Source organism: Homalodisca vitripennis, chromosome 3, assembly GCF_021130785.1.
Source record: "Homalodisca vitripennis isolate AUS2020 chromosome 3, UT_GWSS_2.1, whole genome shotgun sequence".
NCBI lineage: Eukaryota > Metazoa > Arthropoda > Insecta > Hemiptera > Cicadellidae > Homalodisca > Homalodisca vitripennis.
In genome coordinates, this window is record NC_060209.1 from 118,992,802 (window position 1) to 119,006,842 (window position 14,041).

The 14,041-nt window shown below is 30.1% G+C and overlaps 1 protein-coding gene across 1 annotated transcript in view; it reads right to left on the minus strand.

Annotated features, from left to right (window-relative positions):
- LOC124357412 (leucine-rich repeat-containing protein 56) overlaps positions 1 to 11,623 on the minus strand; it is a 36,054-nt gene extending 24,431 nt beyond the window's left edge. Inside the window, exons 1-5 of the mRNA XM_046809196.1 lie at positions 11,388 to 11,623; positions 9,346 to 9,537; positions 6,536 to 6,684; positions 5,063 to 5,242; positions 3,085 to 3,254 (exon numbers count right to left, since the gene is read on the minus strand). Coding sequence (XP_046665152.1) covers positions 3,085 to 3,254; positions 5,063 to 5,242; positions 6,536 to 6,684; positions 9,346 to 9,519 — 673 coding nt within the window. The 5' untranslated portion in view covers positions 9,520 to 9,537; positions 11,388 to 11,623. The remainder of the gene's footprint in view (positions 1 to 3,084; positions 3,255 to 5,062; positions 5,243 to 6,535; positions 6,685 to 9,345; positions 9,538 to 11,387) is intronic.
- Between the last annotated feature and the right edge of the window lie 2,418 nt (positions 11,624 to 14,041).

Consider the following 14,041-nt stretch of genomic DNA (forward strand, 5'->3'; position numbering starts at 1 on the left):
CTTTTGATAAAACCAATAACAAATTACTTTACTTACTTTGTTGTACAGATTTCTACACCAATATCAGATATGATTGTGTTAAAAACTTGTAATGTTATGGTTTACAGAAAGTAAGTGGATGACTGACATTTTTGGGTCTTCAAACTGAAGAGATGCATTTCGCTAAGCTGATGTAAATACCTAGCTTCTTGATTTTATTATTAAACTCTTATTCTAATGTATGACTTTGTAATCCAAAATAGAAACTAATAAGATATGTGGTTGAATAATGTGATCTAAATTGTACTTAACAAAAATTGAAAGTTGTGTACAACAAAAGTAAAGAATGTCTATGATAAATGTGCCCGAAATAATTTCTGAAAAGGAAAAGATGACTAAAGAAAAAGCACCACAAAGAAATAAACTTAACTACAACCATCTTTTTAGTGGTGTAATTGTAGTCAAGGTTAAAGGAAAATACTGTTCTTTGATACTGTTAGATTATTCTTAAGCATTCAAATCAAATTAACCATGAGATCCAATGTGGTCTGCCGACAAAGTGCTTAACATGTTCATGACAATGGCTTTTTCCTAAATTTTGTATTTGCCATCAAATTTTTAATAACAATGGCAAAAACCATAATTGGTTTCTTTACGTTAAACGTCTAAGTACAACGAGAAAAAAATGTAGGCTTCACAATTTCACATACAAAAATTACTTCAATATGTTTTTATTAAATTTTTCTCCAATTACCTCAAGGAATCGGTATCTACAAAATTAATTTAACTTAAAAATTAAGCAGCTGTGTGCCTAATGAGGTACACTGTAGTCTGAGGTATTTATTTAAGTGCTAATGTAACAAATCACCAAAACATGCAAACATAAAAATCAATAAGGAAATTCATAGCAATGTGTACCCCATCAGGCACACAACGGGCTTTATGAAAGCCTGGTGTGTACCCGATCAGGTACACGTCAGGAATTAAGAAAGATCGTGTGTACCCAACGGGGTACACGTTGATGTGAATGTGTTAGGCTAAATCCACTTGATTTACCAAATCTGATACAGACTTATAGTGAGAGTGTTGTAGCGGTTGAGAATGGCAGCGATAATTTGGTTTTGCAACAGAACGAAAACTCTCAGAGCAGTGTTGGATTGCGATCTCAGATTTTCTGATTTCATAGCTCATGCCATCATTCAACATGCTTTTAGGAGACTAAGGGGCCTGTATAGATTTAGAACACTGGTTGCACAGTCTGCAAAGATTATGTAATTAGACAATTTGGTCTTGTATTGCTGTTTTTTTCTGCCTATAGCAACACCATTTCAAATGAGGAGATTGCCAGAACTCAAAAGCTCCAAAACTCTGTCATCAAATTCATTTTTAATCTCAGATAGTTTGATTATCGTGTTACCTTCCTGAAAGACTGTCAACATAACCTATAAGGAGATAGTGTGCAAGCTGCTGATGTGCTACATGACACACAAGTTTTTTTGCATACAAGGAACCACAATACCTAAAAGAGAAGCTGTTCCAGGAAGAGATTTCCCAAGTAAGCACCCACCATGACAGAAAGAATCACAGACCAAAAAAAACTTTCTTCAGAAGAAAGGGCTTCTCATTTCAGTCCAACTTTGTGTGATGATATGCCTTTTATGTTGAAAACTGCGCTATTAAATAAGTGCTTGTCACTCCACGACTGAAAATGACTACTACAAACAGTCAAAAAACACGTTTGTTGTAACTAAGGCAATAATCATCATTATTTAATTAATGCATTGAAAGAACTAGTTGCATCTTCAAGTATATGAAAAACTGTATGTTTTGTCTACTTTTAGGTTAAAAATAAGATTAATTTCAATTGTGTAGCACTTATTTATTCCACTTTACTATTCATAGTTTTGTTTTATTTCCTGTAATTTTTGTTTATTTTTAGTTTATACTCTAATGAAATTGTAGTCTAATTGATATTGTTTGGTTATTTACTACACATGAATTTGCTAAAGACTCACCTTGCAAACACAAAGGCTTGTTGGATTAATTTTAGAAATGTATAATGGTCCAATTGTTACATTACTCAGTTCTGCTTCTGCAATGGTAATTGATCTCTCACTGGGACATATCTTAATATACAGAGTGAGTTTTATGTCCTGGCACACCTGGATATAATTTAAACGGCCCGAGATATCTATGTGAAACCTTGACCCTACCTATTATAACATATATTTTTAATTTTTCAAGTTGTCACAAATTCCCCCCCCTTTTCTAAAGGGGGGTAAAGGAGGGCAACTAAAAATTTTCAAATACAAATCCCTATCATGTGACCCCTCATTTTAAAGGGAATAAAAAAAGAAATCCAATAATGCAAACTAGAGGTCTCTACGTTTATTTTAACAGATTATATGACAAATTTACAAATGAGCAAAGGGAGGTAAAGGGGGGCAACTAAAAATTTTCAAATACAAACCCCTATCATGTGACCCCTCATTTTAAAGGGAATAAAAAAAGAAATCCAATAATGCAAGCTAGAGGTCTCTACGTTTATTTTAACAGATTTTATGCCAAATTTAAAATAATAAAATCAGTAACTGTCTCGTCTTGTTTATCATAACATGAGTCAACACTAACGCAAATTCTAAAAACAGTTACCTGTTTTAATGTAGCAGGTGTTCAAACTGTTCACCTTCGGCTGTTTGACAGTGTGCTAGACGTGTGTAAAAACTTCAGACATGATAGGGGTATGTATTTGAAAATGTTTAGTTGCCCCCCTTTACTCAATTGTAAATTTGTCATAAAATATGTTACAATAAACGTAGAGACCTCTTTTGCATTATTGGATTTCTTTTTTTATTCCCTTTAAAATGAGGGGTCACATGATAGGGGTTTGTATTTGAAAATTTTTAGTTGCCCCCCTTTACCTCCCTTTAGAAAAGGGGGGGAAATTTTTCAACAACTTGAAAAATTAAAAAAATATGTTATAATAGGTAGGGTCAAGGTTTCACGTATATATCTTGGCCCGTTAAAATTATATCCAGGTGTGCCAGGACATAAAACTCACTCTGTATAAGTCACTTGATCAATGAAAGAAGCATATCTATTTACCTCCCTCAGCCAAAAGAAACCCATCCAGCTGAGTAAGCCTAGGTAAAGTAGTGATGATGGAAGCTTTGTAGCCTGGCAGCTCACACACAGGACAATCTGCTAGTGTCAACTCTCTCAGCTCCTCACACAGGGACAGGAAACTGACCTGGAGCAGGCTTGAAACCTGGTTACTGTGGAAATAATAAATGCCAAATCTTTTAGTTCTAGAGTTTTTCAAAATTTCCCAAAAAATATTGTTTTAAAAATAAAATTCATCTTCTGAGGATGGTACAAAAATGTCAATATATTCTCTAAAAATGGTATATTTATAAATTATTAAAGCATATACATATATAAAGCAAAATGAATTAAATATATGCATATATACATATAATTTATTTATAGTCTAGAAGCCAAGAACCAGTTTACACTGTTAAGGAAATAACCTAGGTTTTCTTGAAATCTATTCAGAACATTTCCCAAAGAAAGAAATTTGGTCATTAGCCACATTAGTTTTGGTGGAGATCGCACCATATTTTAAACACAAACTTTAAGGTACTGTTTTTGAGCGAGAAGTTGAATTTTATTTTTTTGTAATTCTGAAGCTGGATTCTTGTAGACCATTTGTCATAATACATTGATGGAACCTCCAAACAGGCTTAGCCTTGGAGGCCCTATTATTTCCTCAGACATAGTAATCAGATCTTTTTATTTTGTTTTAAAACTATCAAATTAAACTAACATTTAATTTAATTTAACTTTATTCTTAAGTAGGGCTTATGTAGCCTAAAACAAACATAGCAACGAGACGTTTGAGTTTTAATTTTTTTCTATGTAAAATGAATCACATGTAAATATTTATTGTATTTTGAGGAAATAATAATATATTCTACTTCTACTCATATTGAACTATATGAATGTAAAGCTATAATATATTTAAGTTGTGTATTATAACAAGAATAGGTATGTGATACATGTTAAGAAGTTATGACTGCAATAAAATAATAAACAAAGAGCATATATTATCACTGCTGAATCAGTGATATAATAATTCTTCTTTATTTCGCCCCAATAAATTTCTTTCTTTCTTTTCAGTGCTAATGAAAAAATGCAAACACGAACATCACCAAACATATACTTAAATAATCACAAGAACATGGCTTTGGCTGTGTTTGAACAAAAACGTTACTGAGCTGGAACAAAACAAAAGTATCACTATTGTGCCAAATGGCAGGAAATAAGACTAACCATGTTATAATGTAAAAATAACAATATCATTAACCTAGATCACATAATATGAGAGTGATTAATCTTAATACTTGGTAAATGCCACATTAAGGCTGACAACATTCAAAAGAAAATTATAAGCAAGTTAATAACATTAACTTGACAATCTAATAGTAAAAGAATCCGATCCCACTAAATCTGAATTAAAATGTATAGTGATAAAAGATCACAAGCTTTAATGTGATGGCTCTACAACCATCACACTCGACTTATTCTAGAGGACCTCAAGAGGTGTTTTTCATGTCTTTAATTGTTGTAAGTTTAAACATTTTTCAAATTAAGAGCATTTCATTAAAACTTTAGTGTTAAACAAGTGTTTAGAAATTTTAAACCTACAAGTTCTGATCAATTTCATGAGGCTATAGCGTTGTATGGTTTTATTATTAAAATTATTAATTAAACAAATTATAGCTATGAATGATTTAAAAACTGTTTATTACATTGTCAAAAGCTTGAACACAGGAACAAAATACAAATAGAATATTCTCATTACTGGATGAATCCACTGTGTATAGTTGTATGATTTTATAATACAGCAATTATACACACTATGATATAGAACAATGGTTATAGCTGACACTTCTTTATCTATTTCAGAGAGTTAATTGGCTTTAATATATTTTTGCAGCAATAAAAATCCATTAACTTGTAAACTAAAACACTTTGCAAGGTAACTTTAATTAGTTTGCTTCGGCTGTCTTTGTAGATTTACCTTTTAAGATCCAATACTCTGAGTAGAGGCAAGGTAGCCAACAGCCCCAAGTCTGAAACTGCATTGTTTGGGGCGTACAACTCCAAGAGTCCACTTACACCAAACAGTCCATCTAGGCTGAGGAGGGAACATCGGCCCACTCGTAAGATACGGAGACTATCCAGCCCATAGCCAAGTGGTCTGAATAGGAGGAGAACACAGTTTATGAAAATGTGTGTTGTAACTGTACCAAATAAAAACAAAACAAAAACTAGATTAATAAGCCCAAAGTTAGACTTAACCCTTGCCAATAAAGTTTTGTAGTTTTCACAGAACAAATACAAACTTTATAGTGATTGTATTTGGTCTACTAGTTATAATTTTTTCTTTCAGTCCATAAAGGCCTGAGATATTGGCAGATAGGCTCTGAATAACCAGTAAAATTCAAAACAATTAATTTTTTTGGTTTCTAAAAATGATTGTTATTAATTTAGTTTAATTTGTATTCTTTTTTTTTTGTCAATAAATATATGAAAGACATTTTCTTACAACATGAACAATAACATTTTAATGATATTCAGTGTTTAATTTTGTTAAATTATTGAGTGTACCATATTCAATATTATTATTACATTTAAATATCGTTTAAACTGGTAAATTGGAAGAAGGGACTAGATAGTCCTAGCTTAGATTAAATACAGAGTTTTGAATTGTTTTAAATTTTCTACAGAATTTGGCTTTCAGATTGTCTCCAAAGTGAGAATTATGATTTATTCCTTCAAATAATACAAAAACATTACAAAAATAAACTCTTAGGAATAGCCTAATCACATTTCCAGTAGTGTGATTAGGTTTAACAAAATAAAATAAACTTAATACAGTACTTTTTGAGTTCAGTTACATTAGATTACATGTTGGCCACTCTCCGAGGTGCCTGAAACTACAAATGGACTAAAAATAAGAATACAAAAATTTACTAATATAAAGATAACTTTAACTACTTTTCCATATAATGTCAGGGAAAAATTATCCAATATTAACATTAAAAACAACATAACAATTAGTATCCTCTTTATACAATTTGAATAAAAAAAAACAACAAACAAATTAAAAAACATAGCACATTAAACATTAGCACAGCAAACATAGTACATTAAAAAATAAATGAACATTATAAACATATAAACAACTTCTGTCATAGAAAGATCAATGCGCTATTTAAGCACATTCACTATTACACAATGCATGTACATGCATTCAATAACACACACAGTACACTATACACATATACAACAACCATTTATATACAATTGCTACATGAAACCAAATTAATTCTTATGTAAAATAAACAGTAACTTTTAACTTAAGCTAATGACTCTATTAAAAAATCTAACATCATTTATCTTAATTAACCAGTCAAATACAGTATTGATGAAAAGGTTTAATTTATCTACCTGTTTATGTTTCTATTTATTATTCTATCTATTTAAGTACCTGAGAGTCTGCAGATGGCTACCACTCAAGTCCAGCTCGTGCAGGTGAGGCAAGTAGATGTGTAATCGCTGCAGACTGGTTTGGCCTGATATTACCTTCAGTTTTATGGAGGTCACCTCATGGTAGTCCTCAGTGCCACAAGTCTGAGTCTGCAATAGGTGCAAATGTGAGTTTGTAAAGCCCTCTCCAATAAGTTCAAAGACAAACAAATTATGTAACAACCTTGATTGGACTATAGAGTTTAGCAGACTAATTGGTGTAAGTAGTAGAGCAAACCACACCAAAATATTCCCATGGTGGCTGTTTTGTTTCAACCTTCCCTCTACAACTACAGCCCAACACTGTTATGAGTTTTCATGTATGAAAAATTACTGATCCGTCTGAACATTTGTTCCAATAAACAAACATCATTAGATATTACCATGAACAAACATATTATGTATGTTTTGTTTTCATTCATCTGTTTTTTAGACAACACATAAATCAAACAAACAGTAGCGACTATAGCACGTCATAGTGGGAATGCTAGTCAGCAGCGATATGGCAACGATATCTCATATGTTGTCGGACTATTTTGGTGTGAGCAGTTTACTAAATTATTATAAAAATGTTTTATTAATTTATTTTATATTAATATTTAAAATTATTCCTAGTCGTTTTACCTTACAAGTGACAATAAAATTGGGTTGAACTTACAAATGTTAAAACTTAATAAGTTTGTTAGTCTTTGGTTTTGAATGACCTCAAGAGTCAAGTCAGTCTCAAAAACTTTAACTTTGTTCGGACTGATTACAAATTTTGTCTTTTTGCCATTATATCTTATCTTGTTCCCAATTGTCCTGATTTTTCTACCCCCAGACAAACACAACATATGCGATGCATTTACATAATTTCATTCATACAACTTTTTCTGGAGTAAATATTATCCGATATCTGGTAAGATATATAATTATGGTTACAAAGAAGAAAAATTAAACTTCTTATACTATTAGTCTTTGTAAGATTTTATTTTATTTTTAGTTTGCTCTGTTATGTGTCAGTTGGTGGCTGTACAGTTGCCGCAGATGTCATCATTTCGATTATTGCTCTGTGTAATTTTCTTATTTTTAAAAACTGAAGTAATTATTTTTTTATTTATTTCAGTGCATTATGACATAAATAATAGTTTATAAGACTTATTTAAAATATGTACATGATATAAAAGTTGACTTTGAACACCTCCAGAAATACAGAATATATTTGTATAAACTGTACATTTACAAAACATATACTTCCATTTTTTTGTATTGATATTTGATTTGTTTCTTTAATACACCCAGTTATGTACAAACCAGAATTCTGAGATAAAAATATTTAAAACAATTTTATAAATAAATACAGTTATATTTTCAAACCATCTAAACAATATATTTCTGAACTCATAATAACATTTAAAATTAAATTGATGTATTTGAAATTTGTTTCAAATACATCACGTTTGGTCCTACACTGTAAGTTTAAGTATATAATGGAATTTGAGGATAAATTGTGGTTTGTTATACATATTTTTAAATATCTTTTGGATTGTACTACATTGAATGTAAATAGAATTCAAATTAGTATTCTGTGTTTTGACGAGGAAAATTATGTTATACTTGGAGCATTGGTTGTTATTGAAGTAAAATTGAGAAACATAGACAAAAGGTTGGCTTAATTACTGCACAAATACAGTGAGTATGTGCAATAATTTTAAGATTTAATTGATTAATAGCTGTTTTTTATATAACAACATAACAATATTGTAAAATCACTATATTTTGTTTCAAATAATTGCATTAAAACAATCATCAAAACATCATGAACTATAAAAAAACATGCATTCTTATTCTCAACTAGTGTTGATGAAACAATAGAGAACAGTTACCAGTAACTGTAAGAGGCTTAGGAAGTCTCGCTGTGAAGCATACTCAAGATTCAGTTGTGGTTCTTGTTGAACAATGTACTAATCATATGAACAACTCAGGTATTTTATTATTATTGCAACCAAGATAGTAATTATTTTTATCTTCTATACACAACTTTTGTTCATGTTTGATATAATGACTCTAATAAAATTAAAATGTATTAAAAGTAAATTACCCAAATGATTGAAATATTAAATAGTAAAGTAGTAATTAGTATTAATTAGAAAATGAGTTTTTTAATAATTTCAAAACAAAATTTTGAAGTGTACATTTACTCTAATTGATTTTAACTAAGGTTAGAAAGTTTTTGGAAACCTCTCATTGCAAATGGTCCTTAAAGGACTTTCGTGTTTACTTCTAGAGAGGCAGGACTTTTAGGATAGGTAAGGTGGTGGGAGGGGCTTCCTCCTATCGAGATCCATGAGGAGGGATTGGAATCTCTATACCTCAGTCATGTCACCTTGGAGGAAGGGGAGGTTAACTCTTTTCCAGCTAGTCAAAAAGAGTAGAGGAAGGTACTCTCTCATGTTTAGGCTAGCAACAGCCTTTAACACTAAGGGAGCTCCATCCAGTCCAACAGTCATCCTCCACAATAGACTAGATCTATCAACTCAACTTTTACCCCAATATCTTGAAAATTTGCTGTTAATGATGTGGTGCTGTTCCTGAACACCCATTGGCTTGCCCAGATTTAGGTGATACATAAGTTTTTGCTGTACTCAGTGTAGGTAGGTTCAACTAGAAGGTGTAAGTCAGCCAGAAGTTAACCCTTCTGGAGAGGTCTTAATTCATTACTTGAGGAGTTAGGGATCTACAGTAAGCATTCTACATAATATCTAAATAGAACAATTAAATGTATTAAGTTACCAATAGCTGTGGAAGTGAGGTGTTATCAACTGGTAGGATGTCAGGAATTGGAATGATTGGTACCGAGGGAAACTCATCATCAACCAAATCATCATCATCGGAGAACAGGTCGTTGGCTGATGTGTCTTGAGACATGTCTATTTGTTCTCCCAGAGTCATGAAATATGGAGCCATCAGGAAGTATTCTCAGATCTAATTATTTTAAGAAACAAAATTCCAAGAGCATATAATGTCATGAGCTATCAGATTTTCTTAATCTACTGTACCTAAAATAGATAAAACTTACAATACAATAAATACACTTTTACCCATGTGATGTAAGTACAGTACAACAACACCGAGTACAGATTTGCTGTCCCTCAAATAACTAGTTCTACCACACAAGTTGTACTAACAACCAAAGTTCTATTTAACTTATTCATATTTATGAATAGTTTATAGGGAAAAAATCTTCGTAATTTGCCAGAAAAAATGACATGCACACTATAGCAAAATTAGGAACTATTTGCAGTAGCACAAGAGAGATTGGTTATTGATGTTTCCAAAATATAGCTCTGTCATACAGATTGCAGCAAAACAGAAACCAGGTGGTACTTTATCTGGCTCCTCTCATAATTATATTTCTAAAATAAATCAATATTTTTGCTCAAAATCTTTATTACATATTATTAAGCTAACTTAGATAAATTCTGTTTTAAAGATAACAAAACAATTTTCTAATAAATTAATACAATGAAATTGGATAAATTATCCATTAAACAGTGCACATTTCTACTCTATGATTATATTTGTCACACAGATTTACTGCAGACACATATATAAATTTTTCAAATTTATATTGATTCATAAAAATATTCAACTGTACATTTTATCATCTATTCAAAACAATATGCTTTTCCCAGAAGATTAAGCAAAGTTTTAAACAGACAAGAAATCAAGATTTTTAAAATTTTGCTTATGTCCAGATGTTTTTATTTAGTTTGGGAAGGAGTATCCAGATCAGCATTTGAACCACATTTTATTACTTACAAGAGTATGTCTATGAACAAGTTTGAGAAAAAGCTAAAAGTATCCTATAGATTCTCCTTTTTACGCCCCTTCTTTCATCACACTAGTTATTAAAATTATTTCAAGTTATAAATATAAATATTATAATTTAATGTTTCCTGGAACAGCACAGTCTTTATCCCCACCCATAGAAAATGTTTAGAAATATAATGCAGAATATAAAAACTTTGAAATATATGTAAAAGCTTTAACTATTTAAAAATATTCGAAGCTACCTCTGTATCAATATTTAACCATAAGGTGAACAATTTTCTTTTACAAATTAAATTTAAGGAAGCTCTTATTGTAGCCAAATTTGGCAGGACATGAACTTTTATGCATTTTTTGCTGGCTTCTCACAGTTACTTACTCTGTCATTAGGCTTTGTAATTAATATTTTAATTATTTGTTAATATTGTTCTCTTTAATCTCCTTTTTATCAAAATATGTTAAAATTTTTGTACTAATAATTTGTTATGAAATAAAATAAAATGTTTTTTTACTTGAATGATAACACATAAACAACCTACAGGCTCCTTTCCTACGTAAACAAATAAATGAATTTCTGTACTATATTTTTTAATTCTATGACATAACCAACAAAAAGTTGTTGAACTAAATTTGGATTATAAAAAAAATGTATTATATACAATGGATTTTTGTAAGTTAATCTTTCTTTTTAGAAACAAATCTGTCTCAATTTAATTTCAATGTGATATTACATCCTTAAACTTTCAATTGCAAGATAGAGTGATTGAGAAGTGTTTAAATCCACTGTACAAGTATCATCCAATGTGTGTAGTCTTGAAAGAGGCAACATTGTGTTCTTAATTGAGATAATTGATTGTATATTATTTATATAACTAATTTAAGTACTACTACTATAAAATTGGAGGTTTTTAAATAAACATAAATTACTGTCAGCAAAATTGTGCCTGAATTTTGTGAAATGTAACATGTGAAATATGTTAACCATTAAATCTTTTTGTACTCACTATTCACATTATGCTCCCAACCAACAATCTGTGCTAAAAATAACCACAAACAAAATATTAGATTTTTATAAATTGAGAAGTAAAAATTAAAATAAAATGTACTTTTGCAGTTTAATTTTAGTTAGGTAGTTGTCTTAAAAAATGAATTTGCACTGCATGAGATAAAGTTGACATAACAATATAAATCATAATATTATTCACTGGTATTGGCAATGAAATGCAATCTTTGCTCCAACCTCCCGAACAGCTGATGCAAACAAGGGTGGTTACCTAGCAACTGAGACTTGTATATGGTTGCAGCTGATTAGAGAACTGATAATAACAAAACCATATTCATGCAACTTACCTATAACTCATGGACAATCTGCTCATGATGGTTATAAAATTTCAGCTGTTTCCGAAAATTATTTTTGTAGTTTTTCATCTATTCAATAAATTTAAACATTGATATAGATGGTGTAAGATTCCACCATCTTTATAATATCCCACCACTGTGTGATTTATTAGATTTTAATGGCATCTTTCTTCATCTCTCTCTCTAAATCAATTTCTGCTGTGATTTATTCAAGCAAATTTAACTGTAAAGTGTAAAAAATAATTAATTGTAAGTGAAAAATAATTAATCTGTTTTATCTTTTCTGTAGTTTACAGATGATCATTTGATTGTTTATTACTTTCTGCAGTTAGTCAGGTTTGTTTCTTAATACTACAATTGGGATTGAGTGTATTGTTATAAGTAAGCGTGTAGCAGTAAATTTTGAAGAGTTTATTAGTTAGCTGTAATAGTTTTTCTTGTACAAAAATTCATCCACTTTTACACTATCAAAACGATTTGGAAACAACCTTAACATTTGTAATTTTTTATTTAAAGATAAGTATAAACATCATGAAAATTTCAATAAATAATATTATGGAGATATTATCAAAATTTTACACTAACATAGTGGATATTTTATTACAGCACGTAATAAAATACCAAAAAATTTCTATAGGGAACAATTGCTGATATTTTAATACTACATAAACGGATTTTGTTACGATTGATAGGAACATTACTCAAATGTGGTTTCATTGTTATAAAATTCTAGGTCAAATCAAAAGAGTATGTGTAGAGATTATCTGCCCAAAACAATACTGAAATTAATTCGACATCAAATCCAAATTTGTCAATAAAAAGTGTAAATGCATTATTCCAAAATGTTGAAAAAATGAATATGTCCACTTAATATACATATATTCTCCCCCTCCCCTACAGCGCAGTTTAAAATTATAGGACAGTAAATTTTTATTTTAACATGTTTTATTGTTAAAACTAAAAATTAAAAAACAGTTATCTGATAGTCACTTTGTACTTAAGTATTAACCCACCCTCTACTAACCATTCTAATACTACTACTAATATTAATACTACAATACTTGACCGGAATTAATTAGTATTACAGTGTTTCATATAATGCGATTGAAAAAGTATTACCAATACTATACACACATATTTTTATGGGCTAATTATAGAATTTTTGTAATAACCCAAAGTTACATAAACTATGAAAAATTAGTTTTAGAATTTTAAAAGTATTTATTATTCTATATTTAGTAGGGACAATTAGTGTCACACTAAAACAAATTTTTTATGTATTCATGAATTTTATTTGGTTTTCTTAATAAGTATTAAGCGTTAGACGTATTTGAATTTAAAAACAATGTAATTTTTAATTTTGCTTAACGTGTACTATATTATATTTGTTATATTTTGCTATATGCATGGAGGAGAGTTTTCACAATTTCATATACACAAGAGTGGCAGTTCGATGGCGTGAGTAGAGCAGTCGTTTTTACAACAGAATAACATAAGAAGAGTAAACATATCTAGACATGCGATAGATCCATGTATCTTCTATACACTATATTATTCCCCCAATTACATTCATGCACAACAGTTCAATACTGATCCACTCTAGATTACTACACCCTTCTACAGTATCAGTATGATGAAATTGTTTTGTGTTGTATAACACACGCTTTTCAGGTAAAAGTCATGAAACACATTATAAATATAGCTTAATTAGATTTTACTTTTGAATTAAATAAATAAATTAAAAGCAAGTTTAAATTAAATTTAGGTTTAGGATATTTTATTTTGATAATTCTAATTTAGCAGTAATAGCTAGTGAGGTGATTTTTTTATGAAATGTTGAATATTTATAAAAAATATTTGGTCTCCATTCAAGGTCAAATATAAAAAGAAGTAAGTGTAAGTAAATATAAACAAATATATAGAATACATGAGACCTATTTATACAGTATTATGCCTAAAGGTGATGTGATAAGAGAGGCAGACGTGCTATAGTGTGCTGCAGAACAGTGTCAAGGTACCAATCAATACCAAGAGCTGAGGCCATCACTCACCCTCTGGCAGAGATGTCACCAAACTGATTTCTTAGTCATATAGAAATTCTGTACTCCACTATACAAGAGGACACAATCAATGGAATGAAAAAACACACACATGCATGCACACACACACACGCGCACACACACACACACACGCACATGCACACACATCAATGGGTCAAAATAACAAAATTAAAATCTTAATTTATAACAATTTTTAAAATTTGTATAAATGTTAATTTAAAATATAACAGAGGGGTGAA